This window comes from Pituophis catenifer, unplaced genomic scaffold (genome assembly GCF_029215685.1).
Source record: "Pituophis catenifer annectens isolate HBS135680 unplaced genomic scaffold, rPitCat1.0.hap2 SCAF_14, whole genome shotgun sequence".
In the NCBI taxonomy this organism is placed as follows: Eukaryota; Metazoa; Chordata; class Lepidosauria; order Squamata; family Colubridae; genus Pituophis; species Pituophis catenifer.
This window is the reverse complement of record NW_027256894.1, coordinates 19157733-19171893: the sequence shown is the minus strand read 5'-3', so window position 1 is coordinate 19171893 and position 14161 is coordinate 19157733. Positions and strand designations below refer to the sequence as shown.

Below are 14161 nucleotides of genomic sequence, written 5' to 3'. Positions count from 1 at the left end.
GTTTCTCGATATATATTTTTTTTCTGCACTCCCTACCTGTTTTTCTTTACGGGTAATCGGGCAGCTTCTATTCCGTAATCCGCTTCCATCGCCGTCAAACCACAGATGGATCTCTATTTCCCAGAACGTGGTTGATGCAAGGAAGATCCGTTCCAGATACGGTAGCTGCGGTGCAGGATTTCAGTGGGGTAGAGATTGCTTTTCAAAGGTAATGATGGGCCTCGCTGCCTTCTTCCCGGCAGTGTGTCTGCGCAAAGCCTTGTGAAAAAATGTGACCCAACCGTTTCCCACATATGGGGTGTATTCGTATAAGTGAGGTGCCAAACAGTGGCCAGAGGACAGTGGGGGGCGGGGGGGGAGTGTGAGATGAGGTGGAATTGCCTGCAGCAAATATTTGAGGCTTTTAAAATGTGATGTTCAATGTCTTGAACAGCAAGCCAAGCATTGTCCTTTGCTGACAGTGCCCAGAAAATATTCCATTTACTGGGGAAAGTCCAGGTTTGGCATTTCGACCGAAGGGTGAAAAGCGGGATGAGTCAGAGGCCAGGGTCTCCAATGGGCAGGGCTGGAATCAGAAGCAGGTGGAGCTATGGAAAAGGCAGATTAAACATAAATTCCACCGCTTGCAAAACTCACACATGCCCGGCCGTGGGTTTTACAAGACTGTGCAATGGTTCTGAATACCTTCGACATATTACATCTAGTGCAAAAGTACAGTGTTGTTGTTAGTTGTTAGTTGGGAAGTTGTGTCCGACCCATCGCAACCCCATGGACAACATTCCTCCAGGCCTTCCTGTCCTCTACCATCCTCTGGAGTCCATTTAAGCTCATGCCGACTGCTTCAGTGACTCCATCCAGCCATCTCATTCTCTGCTGTCCCCTTCTTCTTTTGCCCTCAATCGTTCCCAGCATTATTAGGATCTTCTCCAGGGAGTCCTTCCTTCTCATTAGGTGGCCACAGTATTTGAGTTTCATCTTCAGGATCTGGCCTTCTATATGACCACAATCGGGTCCAGAATTTCTGTTGCTAAGCAAAGCGGGAGTTAAGTGATTAAGCGTGCTCGATTTTAGAAGTTTCTTGCTACAATTGTTAAGTGTATATTAGTCATTAAATGAACCATGCGGTCGTTAAACAAGTCCACCTTCCCCCGTTGACTTTGCTTGTCAGAAGCCGGCTGGGAAGGTCACAACTGGCGATCACGTGACACCCACCCACCCACCACCCCGGGACGTTCCAACCCTTGTAAATTCCTGCCGGTTGCCAAACACCCAAATTTTGATCATGTGACTGTAGGGAGACTGGCATTCATAAGTGTGAGGATGGGTTGTAAAATCACATTTTTTTTCCTCCGAGCGCTGTTGTAACTTTGAATGGTTACTAAATGAATCATCCTAAACCGGGGACTATCTGCATTTGCATCACAATTCACAAATACCTCCACAGGGACGTTTATGGTTTACACAATGATAGAATATTTTTTATTTCGTTATCAAGCTTATATGACCACTCGTCTCACAAGGATAGACTCCAATCCTTCTTCTCCCTCCAAAATAAATCATCTCTTTACCTCCGTGAGCATTTGAAACGTTCCAGATTCTTAATGATGGGATGGCCTCTTTTGGCGGAGAGGACAAAGGAAAGCATCTCCTTCAATTTATTTCTCCACCCCAGGTTCTAAAGAGGGCTTAGAAAGAACCACATACTCCCTAGTAGACCAAGGTGAATAATCAGCCAACCAGCCAACCACTTCTCCAGTCAAGTACCCATCATTATTCCTTTTTTTTTTAAGTCAACATGCTACCTCTTGTTATTTCTACTCAATTCTCCCTAAACACTTCTGAAAAAGCTTGATCCAATAATGTGTACCTAAATCTGGAGCAAAAAAAAAAAAACGCTTTATGTCTACCGTACAGAAGTGGGTCAAAACTGGACGGTGGTATCATTCACAACTCCCATTATAATAATTCCTAAGGATTTGTAGAAGGAAAGACCAACTTTATTGTTTCTTTGTGAATGTTTTGCAAGCTAGGACTTGTAAGATAAACCCTATCTGAACATTCATGGTGTCTCTGGGGGAAAGTGAGAAAATGTCCTTGGATGGGGTATCACGGGCCTGGTGGCTCAGCAGACTGATAGCATTGTGATTAACACCAGCTGTCTGCAATTACTGTAAGTTCAAATCTCCCCGGGCTCAAGGTTGACTCAGCCTTCCATCCTTTCTAAGGTAGGTAAATTGAGGACCCAGTTTGTGGGGGCAATAAACTGACTTTGTATAAATATACAAAAGGATGAAGGCTATTGCTTAACGCATTGTAAGCCGCCCTGAGTCTCCGGACAAGGGCGGCATATAAATCAAATTTAAAAAAAAAAAAAAGCCCATGGAGAAACGTGACCGTCTCTTTCTTGGCCATTTTTCTCCTTCGGATGTAGGTCTAGATTTGCAAGAATTGGTAGCCAATTGGCAATTAGTTGCAACCCATATTGAAACATCTACCGGCATGCATCATGAAGCAGATCGAGCAGATCGAAAAACGTATTTTCAAATCATTTCTTTGGAAAATGGTGGTCTGCTCTGGGGTGGTGAGAAGGTCCAGAGTTGTGCAATCAATGACTTTATGCCTTATTTTATTCAATATCAAGTTGGTTACCTGCAAATTTTGTTCTTTCTACTTTCAGGAAGACGTCCAGCTTCTTCCCCATCTCAAGACATGGGGACAATTGAAAAAATCCCCGGTCTTCTTATGGGCCTTTTGTTGGCTTTGACCCATTCGTGGCACAATGCAGGTGAGTTAATTTTTTTTTTCTACCAACTAGTTCCCAGAATCAGAACAAATTTCATCACCATCTCCAGACAGGCCAGCACCATCATCCACTGAAGGTATTGCTGAGAATCTTAGAGGAGATGTGTGGGAGACGATGGACCATCACTTTTAGCACAATGTTCCCACGGATGTCATCCACCTTCTTCTGAAAAAAATCCCACGCAGAATGTGGGAATAATTGTTCTGTCCTCCGTTTTTTTCTCAGCCTCCAATAGTAGAGGGACTGACATGGCTGCCAGTCACTGGTGAAGATCAGCCAGTCCAGTTTGAAAACTGTACAAGTTCCTTGCCACCCTCCATAGAGATGTATTGAAATGTAGGCTCCAAATTTCATACAAAATCTGAAAAACCCATAGTTTCATTTTGTACATACATGAAGAAGTTTATAATTGACTTTCCTAATATTCCCACCATTCAATTGCCAGATTCTTCTGTATCTTTTTATATATTCTTTGCATGAGTTGCATTTTTTTTAAAAAATGCGATTATTGAATAGTCCTAAGGATGTGAGCCTTCCCTCCTCAGGAAGGGGGAAGGAAGGCTAACAAATTTAGGATATTTAATATTTATTATATTTTTAAAGAAAGAGGAAGCTCAGTTCAATCCCATAAACATTTTATTTCCTTTTTTGGAGGACCTAAACTGGAGATCGAATGACCAACTTGATCTCAATAGTAATCTCTTGACATTTGGGATGAGGTCTGTCTGTGTCTTGGCTTGAGTTATATTTAATTAGATTGAGGTTCAAACACAGATAGTAGTGTTGAAGTTTCCATCCATTAGCATGGAGAAGTGGGAGAGAGATATAAGCTAGTTAGAAATAGGCTTGGTTCTTTCAAGAGGCATTATGGTTGACTTTTGGGCATCCCCATTGAGGAGAATACAGTTGGGAAAATACTCACTTGAAGTAGCCAAATCTTTCTAAGCAGAAGGGATCGTTATTGGATTTTCAATGTTGATTCCACTGTGAGAACTGGCCCTGATTTTCACTGGAATTCAACTTTATTCCCAACTGCTTTGTTTTCCAAAATACGTTCTTCCTTGCCTGCTTTATTTCCAGGTGCCCAAGAAAACATCCACTGGGAAATTCAACGTTATGATGGCTGGTACAACAACCTCATGTATCATAAACACAACTCAGCAGGTGAGCAAGATGCAACTTAGCACTTAGACTTATATACCGCTTCACAATGCTTTTACAGCCCTCTCTAAGTGGTTTACAGAATCAGCCTATTTCCCCCAACAATTTTGGGTCCTCATTTTACCCACCTCGGAAGGATGGAAAACTAAGTCAATCTTGAGCCTGGTGAGAATCGAACTGCCAAATTGCAGGCAGCCGGCAGTCAGCAGAAGAAGTAGCCTGCAGTACTGCACTCTAACCACTGCGTCACCAAGGCTTATCTGATCTTCTAAATGTCCAATCTAGATGAATCGTTGGTTATTTAAGGCTGAAGTTCTCAATTTGAGTCTTATTGATCTTAGTGGGCATTATCTTCTCTAGACAGCTGGGTCATTGCCTAAAGTAAGATATTTTGGGTCAGGTGTTTTGTGCCTTGAAGAAGGTTCAATGATCCAACCATTTCTTTTCTTGTCTGTCCAAAGTGTTCTCAAGCAACTTTTCATGAACTTTCTGCCATATTTTGCCCCATTCCCACCTCATATTGACATGCTGATTTCTTCCCCCCGTAGGTTCACGGTTGTCACGTCTACTCCCTGCTAATTATGCAGATGGGGTATTCCAGGCCCTGCAGGAACCTCGTGTGCCCAATGCCCGCAGGCTTAGCAACGTGGTAGCCCAAGGAGATTCAGGTCTACCTTCCCAGAAGAACCGAACAGTGCTTGGTATTTTCTTTGGTAAGAGGCAGTCTTTTGATCCAGACATTCCCTCATGTCTTTGACCCTTTCTGGAAGGGAAAGCATTTGCTAAGGGTCTTTCCACCAACTGAATCTTAGATCGTGATCTTGGACTTTAGAAGACTTTAGATCTTATGTTGGTGCCCTACAAAGAGACCTTGACTATGTATCAGAATGGTCAAACAATTGGCAACTCCAAATCTCAACCAACAAATGCTCTGTCTTCAACACTGGCAAAAAAAAATCAGACCACCAAATAGAAGCTGGGCAGATAGACCTTGTAGACAACCCTCAATCTGTCAAGGACCTTGGAGTACTTTCTTTTCTTTCTTTTCTTTCTTTCTTTCTGTCTATCTTTCTGTCTGTCTGTCTTCTTTCCTTCCTTCCTTCCTTCCTTCCTTCCTTCCTTCCTTCCTGTCTGTCTTTCTTTCTTTCTATTTATCTATCTTCCTTCCTTCCTTCCTTCCTTCCTTCCTTCCTTCCTTCCTTCCTTCCTGTCTGTCTGTCTTTCTTTCTTTCTTTCTTTCTTTCTTTCTTTTTCTTTCTTTCTATCTATCTTTCTGCCTTCCTTCCTTCCTTCCTTCCTTTCTCTCTCTTATACATCATCCATTGCAATTCATTTCTCTAACCTTCCCAGTTTTGGATATCTGGCAGGTTTCCACGTGCTGGCAGAGATTTCAGAACCCAACAATCCGGGCTGCCCGGCTGAATTCCTCAACCTGGTGATCCCTCAAGGAGACCCCGTCTTTGACCCCAGCAACTCTCGAAAGGTTGTCCTGCCCTTCCAGCGAATGAGTTGGGTTGCAGGAACAGGACGAAGCCCCAACAACCCTCGAGAGATGGTAAAAATGCCCTTTGCTATCTGTGCCACCTGCACCCGTCCCTCTGCAGGTAGAATTCCAGTGAAAAGGGCAGGAAAGGGGTGCAGCGAAAGATTCCCTAGGATGGCATTTCCTAGGAGCTTGAGCCAACTTCTGTCACCAAGGGGGGAATGCTCAGGATTTGTTTGTTTGGCTGCTTTCTCTGGAAGATATATTTCAAAACTATGACTCAAGGACTACACCTACATTTAAGGCAATAGAAAAGCCAGATGAAGTTAGTGGCCTGAAATGAGTTGAATAGTCACTATAGCAACTTTTGCAATCTGCTATTTTCTGGATCTGCATTTCTCAACTTTGGCAACCTTTAAGATGTGTGGATTTCAACTCTCAAAATAAATTTATTTATTTATTTATTTATTTATTTATTTATTTATTTATTTATATGCCGCCCTTCTCCGGAGACTCAGGGCGGCTTACAGTGCGTTAAGCAATAGCCTTCATCCTTTTGTATATTTATACAAAGTCAGCTTATTGCCCCCACAAACTGGGTCCTCAATTTACCTACCTTAGAAAGGATGGAAGGCTGAGTCAACCTTGAGCCTTGGCGAGATTCGAACCTGCAGTAATTGCAGGCATCTGGTCTTAATAACCAGCTTAATAACAGGGTGCCTTAGACCACTGTACTACCAAGGCTCTGTTAATATTAATATTAAGCCTGTGCAGGGGTGGTATTGATTTACCTTCACTACCGGTTCGCACATGTGAGCGTGCGAGCCTCCCACAGCCACCGCTACCGGTTCACCAGAACTGGATAAAACTGGCTGAATACCGCCACTGAGCCTGCGGCAACCTAACAGGAACCGTTGTAAGGACACGTGTGCAGGTGATCCTCAACTTACAACCATTTGTTTAGCGATTGGTTGATGTTACAACAGCACTGGAAAAAAGGGACTTAACACTGGTACATGCACTAAGAACCATTGCAGCATCCCCACCATCACGGGGTCAAATTTGGGTGCTGGGAAACTGACATGTATGCACTTGGAACTGGCTGGAACTGGGAGGCATCCCCAGTTGGGACAATGTTTGATTGGGCCATGTGATGGATTTGTGGGTGCAGGGGGAAGGGACTTGAACTTTTCTTTGGGTGGGGAAAACCTTTCAGATTCGGGTTTTCCCAGATGTGCCAATACGACATCTCTAATAAAATGTAGCTTTGAGGAAACTCAAGCCTCGGGGTTTTTTTTGCGTTGGGGGGTGTTACTGGGAACCCTGACACAGACATCTTATCAATTCATCCAATCCAAGAAGTTCAGAGCCTGAACAGGAGTTGCCCAGTTCCCTTACTCTCTCCATCCCGTCTTCCTTTTTGCTCCCCAACAGGGAAATGGGGTGACTGGCTGGTTAGATGGAAGCGCCATCTATGGCTCATCGCACGCCTGGAGCGATTCTCTGAGGAGTTTCTCCCAAGGAAAGCTACTCTCTGGAAAGAAAAGGGGCTTCCCAAAGCAGACGGAAGAGAACAGCTTAATGTGGAAAGCTCTCGATCCAGCTACTGGGAAGGATGGAACCCAAGGCATCTTTGGTAAGCAAGCCTGCTCTTCAAGAGGCTAAAAGAAGGAGAGAGATGGATGGAACCTAAGAGCTTTTCTTTTCAGGCTTTTGTTCAGTTTTCTGTAATAATAATAATAATAATAATAATAATAATAATAATAATAATAATAATAATAATAATAATAATAATAGAAAGTTGGGTGTGTATTTGAGGATACTAGAACGTTTGGAGATCACAAGCAAGTCAACTACTTTGTGCTAGAGCTTCCTTAATAGGGGATGATCTCTGAACACATACTTCCATCAGTGTCTAACTTTACTGCCTCCTCCTTTCATGAAGGGAAGAAATCTGGAGGTCAACACAAAACATAGTGATCTTGTGATCTGATAATTGACCATTAGGATTTTTACAGCTCTCTTGGGTTCTTTTTAATGATCCCTTTTCCTTCTCCTCCTCCTCCTCCTCCTCCTCCTCCTCTTCATCCTCCTCCTCCTCCTCTTCTTCTTCTTCTCCTCCTCCTCTTCCTCTTCCTCCTCCTCCTTCTCCTCCTCTTCTCCTTCTCCTTCTCCTTCTCCTTCTTCTCCTCCTCCTCCTTCTTCTACTCCTTGTCCTTGTCCTTGTCCTCTTCCTTGTTCTCCTCCTCCTCCTCTCCTCTTCTTCTTCTTCTTCTTCTTCTTCTTCTTCTTCTTCTTCTTCCTCCTCCTCCTCTTCTCCTTCTCCTCCTCCTCCTTCTTCTACTCCTTGTCCTTGTCCTTGTCCTCTTCCTTGTTCTCCTCCTCCTCCTCCTCTCCTCCTCCTCTTCTTCTTCTTCTTCTTCTTCTTCTTCTTCTTCTTCTTCTTCTTCTTCTTCTTCTCCTCTTCTTCTTCCTCCTCCTCCTCCTCTTCTCCTTCTTCTACTCCTTGTCCTTGTCCTTGTCCTCTTCCTTGTCCTCCTCCTCCTCTCCTCCTCCTCCTCCTCCTCCTCCTCTTCTTCTTCTTCTTCTTCTTCTTCTTCTTCTCCGTCTCCTCCTCTTCCTCTTCCTCCTCCTCCCCCTCTTCTCCTTCTCCTTCTCCTTTTCTTTCTCCTTCTCTTCCTCCTCCTCCTTCTTCCTCTCCTTCTTCTTCTTCTTCCTTCCCTCTTCCCAGACTTTGGAAATGCCAAAGGAAATGAAAACGTATTCCTGCAAGCCATGAGCATCGTATGGTTCCGCTATCACAACCACTGGGCAGAGAAACTGGCCAAGGAGAACGCAAACTGGTCAGATGAGGATTTATTCCAACATGCACGCAAGAGAGTCATTGCCATTTACCAGGTAGGTAGAGCATGGAAGAGAGACAGAGAAAAAAAAATAGGAAATCATGTTTAGCTTCTTGAATAATCAGCTTATTTCCACGCATTTCATGATCTTCTCATTGTTCTCCTAGAATATCGTGTTTTATGAGTGGCTGCCAAACGTTTTGGAGAAGACGAGCATCAAACGTTATGAAGGTGAGGGACATCAACAGAACAGAGTAGATGTCAAAGGGAAAAGGTCAAAAAGGACAAAAGATTTTCAGCAGCTGCACGATGGAGATGGAAGCTAAAGGGGGTTCTTCTGGATCTGAAGAACTGCCTTAGCCATATTTCTCTTGATTTCATAATTTTATGTAGAGAAGGCTGGAATCCATTATCATTTACCAGCCTATCTGTATTGGCAGCTCTCTAGGGTTTCCTTTTGTAGAGGAATGCTAAAGTGCATTTGCATTCTAAGTTCTTCCGTCTAAAACTCAAAATATCACAGGGAGTTTCAAGGCCCTCCCTTCTCTACATCTTCTTAGCTTCAGTCATCTTTTGTCATCTTTTTCAGTCACCTCTTGTCATCTCTTGCATCACTCTCTATGTTGTAGGTTACAAGCAGCATGTGGATTCTCGGATCTCTCCAGAATTCCTTGTGGCTTCTGCACTCTTCCTTGGCACTCAAGTCCCATCTGGAGTCTATATGAGGTAAGAAAAAAAGGGGTTTAAAAAAAAATAGTGAAGCCAGTATTGAAATATGCCTAGAACTGCAATATTTAAGAAAGAAGGAGGGAGGGAGGAGAAATTCTCTTTAGCGAAGGAAGGAAGGAAGGAAGGAAGGAAGGAAGGAAGGAAGGAAGGAAGGAAGAGGGAGGGAGGAGAAATTCTCTTTACCTTCGGAAGGAAGGAAGGAAGGGAGGGAGGGAGGGGAAATTCTCTTTAGCTAGGGGCTAGGCATTATACTGATCCCCCACAGAGAACCCTACACATCTTGAACCCAAGATCACGTGAAGTCCTAATACCATTTTATAGGGCCTTGGTAAGGCCACACTTGGAATACTGCATCCAGTTTTGGTCACCACGATGTAAAAAAGATGTGGAGACTCTAAGAAAGAATGCAGAGAAGAGCAACCAAGAGGATTAGGGGACTGGAGGCTAGAAGAATGGTTGCAGGAACTGGGTATGTCTAGTTTAATGAAGAGAAGGACTAGGGGAGACAGGATAGCAGCATTCCAATATCTCAGGGGCTGCCACAGAGAAGAAGGAGTCAAGCTATTCTTCAAATGCACCTGAGGGCAGGACAAGAAGCAATGGGTGGAAACTCATCAAGGAGAGATGCAACTTAGAACTAAGGAGAAACTTCCTGACAGTGAGAACAATTAATCAGTGGAACAACTTACCTCCAGAAGTTGTGAATGCTCCAACATTGGAGGTTTTTAAGAAGATGTTGGATAACCATTTGTCTGAAGTGGTGTAGGGTTTCCTGCCTAAGTAGGGGGTTGGACTAGAAGACCTCCAAGGTCCCTTCCAACTCTGTTATTCTATTCTATTCTATTCTATTCTATTCTATTCTATTCTATTCTATTCTATTCTATTCTACTCTACTCTACTCTACTCTACTCTACTCTACTCTACTCTACTCTACTCTACTCTACTCTATTCTATTTTCTATCTCATTTTTAAAAAAATCTGTTTAGGAATTCAAATTGTTCTTTCCGAAACGTGACTGACGTAGATGGACAGTCCTCTCCAGCCCTCCGCCTATGCAACAACTACTGGAGTCGGCAGGTAAGGAGCTTCAGAGCCATACAAGAGCAACTAAACATACATTTCTAGTTGAAGGATGGAGATTGCAAGAAAATGTCTTGAGGGTGTGGCTTCATGGTGAAATAGTCATGTCGTGTGAATAAAAAATATAACTCAAAGCGTAACCCAAGTAGAGCACTTGGGTTGCATGCAACAGTCCCACAGTCCCACTTTAGCATCTCCAGGTAGGTCCGAGTAGGTCACCTGTCAAAAGTCCTGAATAGCCTTCATCAATACAGAAAGTACTAGAATAGGTTATTAAATATCCTGCTTCTTTGCAAGACACTGTATTTTTCGGAGTATAAAATGAACTTCCCACCCCCCAAAGAGGGTAAAAATTTGGGTGTGTCTTATACACCAAATGTAATCCCACCCACCCACCAGCCCCCCCCCCTGAAAATGGGGCGCGCAAAAGTGGCAATAGGCTATGACAATCCCTGCAGCCGGAAACAGCTGATCTTCGGGAGGCCAATCCAACCGACAATCAGCTGCTTGTGCTAATAAGGCTGTGCTGAAGCTGAAGCTGAAACGGGCTGTTTGCTGCAAGGAGGCAAATTGCTGGGAGGCAGAGGCAGATTTTTTTCTTGTGCTAATCAGGCTGTGGTGAAAATGAAACTGAAACAGGCTGTTTACTGTTTGCTGCAAGGAGGCAAATTGCTGGGAGGCATAGGCGGATATTTTTTTCTTGTTTTCCTCCCCAAAAATGTAGGTGTATCTTATAGTCCAGAGCATCTTTAAAAAAAATGGGTACCTTGTTGTATGTCTAATTCAGTTGGTGATGTCACAAAGGTAGGGATCACCGTTCCCAAGAACTCAGGACACTTAAGCAATGAAACCTCGATAGTTCCTATCACTGTTACAATTGCTCCAAAGATTGGATTTGGTGCATCTTGGAACCGACCAGGTAAACTTTGCAATTGCCTTGCAGCTCATGCTAAGTATTTTGTGTCTTGGTCAGAATCCTAACCTCCAGACAGCTAAAGACGTAGATGATCTTCTTCTGGGAATGAGTTCTCAAATCACCAAGAAGGAAGACAACTTTGTGGTTGAAGATCTCCGAGGTAGATCTTTCCATTCATTTATTGGGCTCTCTCTTTTGATGGAAGAATAACAGGAGGTTTCATTTCTTTGGCAAAGCTAAGGGAGGGGAAAGGTACTGTAGCCTTAAAAATTTGGGGTGAACTTTCTTTGCTTTCCTGCTTTTCAGTTAACGGTTGCCCTTTGGTGTCATGATTCCTTTGTTGCTTTTGTGGACACCCTTCCATTTTGCTCCACTATGGCAGGGGTCTGCAACCTTAAATACTCATAGAGCCATTTGGACCTGTTTCCCACAGAAAAGAAAACACCGGGAGCCACAAAACCTGAGTGTGCATGGCCAACTTGATGTCACTCACTTCCACCAGTCACATGACACCGTCCCCCCCACCACGCCTACCCAGCCAGACATTAGGGCAAGAACCAGTTGTTAAAAAACACCAGGAACCACAAAATCCTTTTGACATCTCTCTCCCCCCCCCCCTTCCTCTCTCTCTGTATCTCTCTATGTCTCTCTCTCTCCCCCACTCTCTCTGTATCTCTCTGTCTCTGCCCTGGCCACTTCTCCATCCCCCGCCGTCACCCTTAGCTTCTTAGGCCAGGCAAGGAGTGACTGGGAGGGGAGGGCAAGGGGCGGGGCCAGCCAGTGCTGGGATCACTTGACAGGGAGCCACAGCAGAGAGCCCAAAGAGCCACATGTGGCTCCGGAGCCACAGGTTGCTGACCCCTGCACTATGGATTGTTCTGTTTTGTTCTTCTTAAGATTACTGGTATGGGACAGTGAAATACTCCCGAATGGATTTCGTGGCGAGTTGGATCCAGCGAGGAAGAGATATTGGACTACCTACCTATAACAAAGTCAGAGAGTACTTTGGACTTCAGCCTGCTAAGAAATGGGCAGATATTAACCAGAAGAACAAAACGGTACTATGTCACAGGAGCTAATATGCGCATGGGATGGGGTGGAAGGCAGATAGAAGACAAGCAGCATCTTGTCCATTGATAGCAGGTTTACCGCAACTTCCCTTTAAAGCTTAAACAGCTGTAGAAGCTAAAAAGGAGGAGCTTTTCTTTACATACGAGAACCATGTCTGACATTAGTCTGAGCTCAGTGTAGCATCCACCACTCCACATAGGAAAAAAAAATGCCTATTGTGCTACTGCATCAGGGATGGGTTCTACTTACCTTTACTACTGGTTTGCATTGTGCCCGCACGTGAGTGCACTCTTTTGCGCATGCACAGATCACCTATGATGACATTCTGGTCAGTGAGTGAAGCCTCCCGCTGTTCTGCCTCAGCTAAGGACCCCAAAGAACACAGCACGCACAAAGTCCGTTCAAACCTTAGTTTACTAAATAAACCAGTTTTTTACAACAACGGCTGTTAATTAACTGCATTAACAGCCACCAAGAATTCAAAGAATAATACTGAAAGCTTACTGTGGTTGGCAGAATGCCCAGAAGCAATTTGCAGGAAGCTGATAAGATAAGCAAGACAAGACACGAAGGTATGTGAATGAAGTTGTTTCCTGCAAATTGCTTCAGTCGGCGTTCCTCCTTAAATAGGCTAAGGGAGTGGCTAATTAGCCCCAAGCTTCGAGGAGACCTCCTCCTGAGAAGCCACTCCTGCCTTTTGGCAACTCTACGTGTCCATGCATCGAGAAGAGGTTCCTTCTCTTCGTCCTCTTCACTTAAGGGAGCTTTTGGAGGTTCTGAAGGCCCTGGCTGAATCCCTGCCTCTAGCACCACATCTTCTCCAGCCTCCTCATTGTCTGACTCGAGTGCCAGCTGCACAGGCTGCTGGCGCAGTACCACACCAGCCTCCTCGCTGTCGGAATCAGCTACTAGCTGCACAGGCTGCCGATGGGACACAACACCCGCCAGTTTTACTACCAGTTCTTGCGAACCGGTCCAAACCGGGGGCCAACCCACCACTGTACTGCATGTTGATCATTAAACCAATTGTGGGAAGACTGGGCTACACAATTGACGTATCATCATAGACGAGAATATTTGTAGGTGTTCTCTGAGCTTGGTGGTTTTCTTGACATTTGAATACCCAACTAGGTAACATCATAGCACTGAGGATATTACCTAGCTCAACCTTCCTTATGGTCCCATTTTGTACCCGGCACCAAACCCAAAAGGGGACAAAAATCTCCCCACTTCTTTTAACTATTTGAGCCCACCTTCCGCTCATTCAACCTTCAAGCCGAATGGTCTGTTTGCTTCCTAGATCCTTCAATCAACCGCAGATCTTTATGGGGGCAGACTTGAAAGCCTGGAGCTGCTTCTTGGAGGGATGCTGGAAGAGAATGAGACCCTCTTCCGAGCCATCCTTGAGGACCAGTTTGTTCGCCTACGAGATGGTGACCGGTTCTGGTTTGAAAACTCCAAGAACGGGTAAGGCATCCCATCAGAACACCATCCTTAATTCCATCCTTCTGATTCTATCCTTCTATCGTTTCTTTTCTTGCCTTCTTTTTATTCTCACAAAGACTTGAAAAGGCAGATGGGGCTCAGAGAGAGTGACTGATCCCAAAGCCACCCCAAATATTTCATGTTTGACACCCAACAGGAAGCTCAACAGGGGTGATGGAGATGTCAATAGATCCAGAACATATAGAAGGTTGATCTAGAACATAGAAGGTTGGCAGACTTTGGATCCAAGGTGGCAGTTGGATCCCTCTCACCATCAAAAGTTGGGGTGCTCCTCCAGCCCCTCCTTTAAAAAAATAGAAAACAACTTGCCTGAAGCCCTGAAAGGAAGAGTTCTCATCCCATCTGTTGAAAAAGAAACCAAATACGGGGTCTTCAATAGAAGAGAATATTTGTAGCTCGAGGTTGAATTCTGGATTCCTTGGTGCTCTCTGAGCTTGTTTGTTTTCTTATAGACATTTCATTACCCAACTAGGTAACATTATCAGTACTATTAAGGAGTGCTCTTTGCTGACCTTTTATATTCTTGTGTCTGTGTGGGTGTAGGGATTCTTTGGTTGGGCTGTTTACTG

At 44.3% G+C, this 14161-nt stretch overlaps 1 protein-coding gene across 1 annotated transcript in view; it reads left to right on the top strand.

Annotated features, from left to right (window-relative positions):
* The first annotated feature begins 2709 nt into the window (after nucleotides 1–2709).
* Nucleotides 2710–14161, top strand: part of DUOX2 (dual oxidase 2) — a 34206-nt gene continuing 22754 nt past the window's right edge. The window contains exons 1-12 of the mRNA XM_070953399.1: nucleotides 2710–2785; nucleotides 3884–3967; nucleotides 4513–4677; nucleotides 5332–5519; nucleotides 6882–7083; nucleotides 8179–8345; nucleotides 8458–8521; nucleotides 8920–9016; nucleotides 10006–10096; nucleotides 11073–11175; nucleotides 11913–12073; nucleotides 13387–13553. Of these exons, the coding sequence (XP_070809500.1) occupies nucleotides 2710–2785; nucleotides 3884–3967; nucleotides 4513–4677; nucleotides 5332–5519; nucleotides 6882–7083; nucleotides 8179–8345; nucleotides 8458–8521; nucleotides 8920–9016; nucleotides 10006–10096; nucleotides 11073–11175; nucleotides 11913–12073; nucleotides 13387–13553 (1565 nt within the window). The remainder of the gene's footprint in view (nucleotides 2786–3883; nucleotides 3968–4512; nucleotides 4678–5331; nucleotides 5520–6881; nucleotides 7084–8178; nucleotides 8346–8457; nucleotides 8522–8919; nucleotides 9017–10005; nucleotides 10097–11072; nucleotides 11176–11912; nucleotides 12074–13386; nucleotides 13554–14161) is intronic.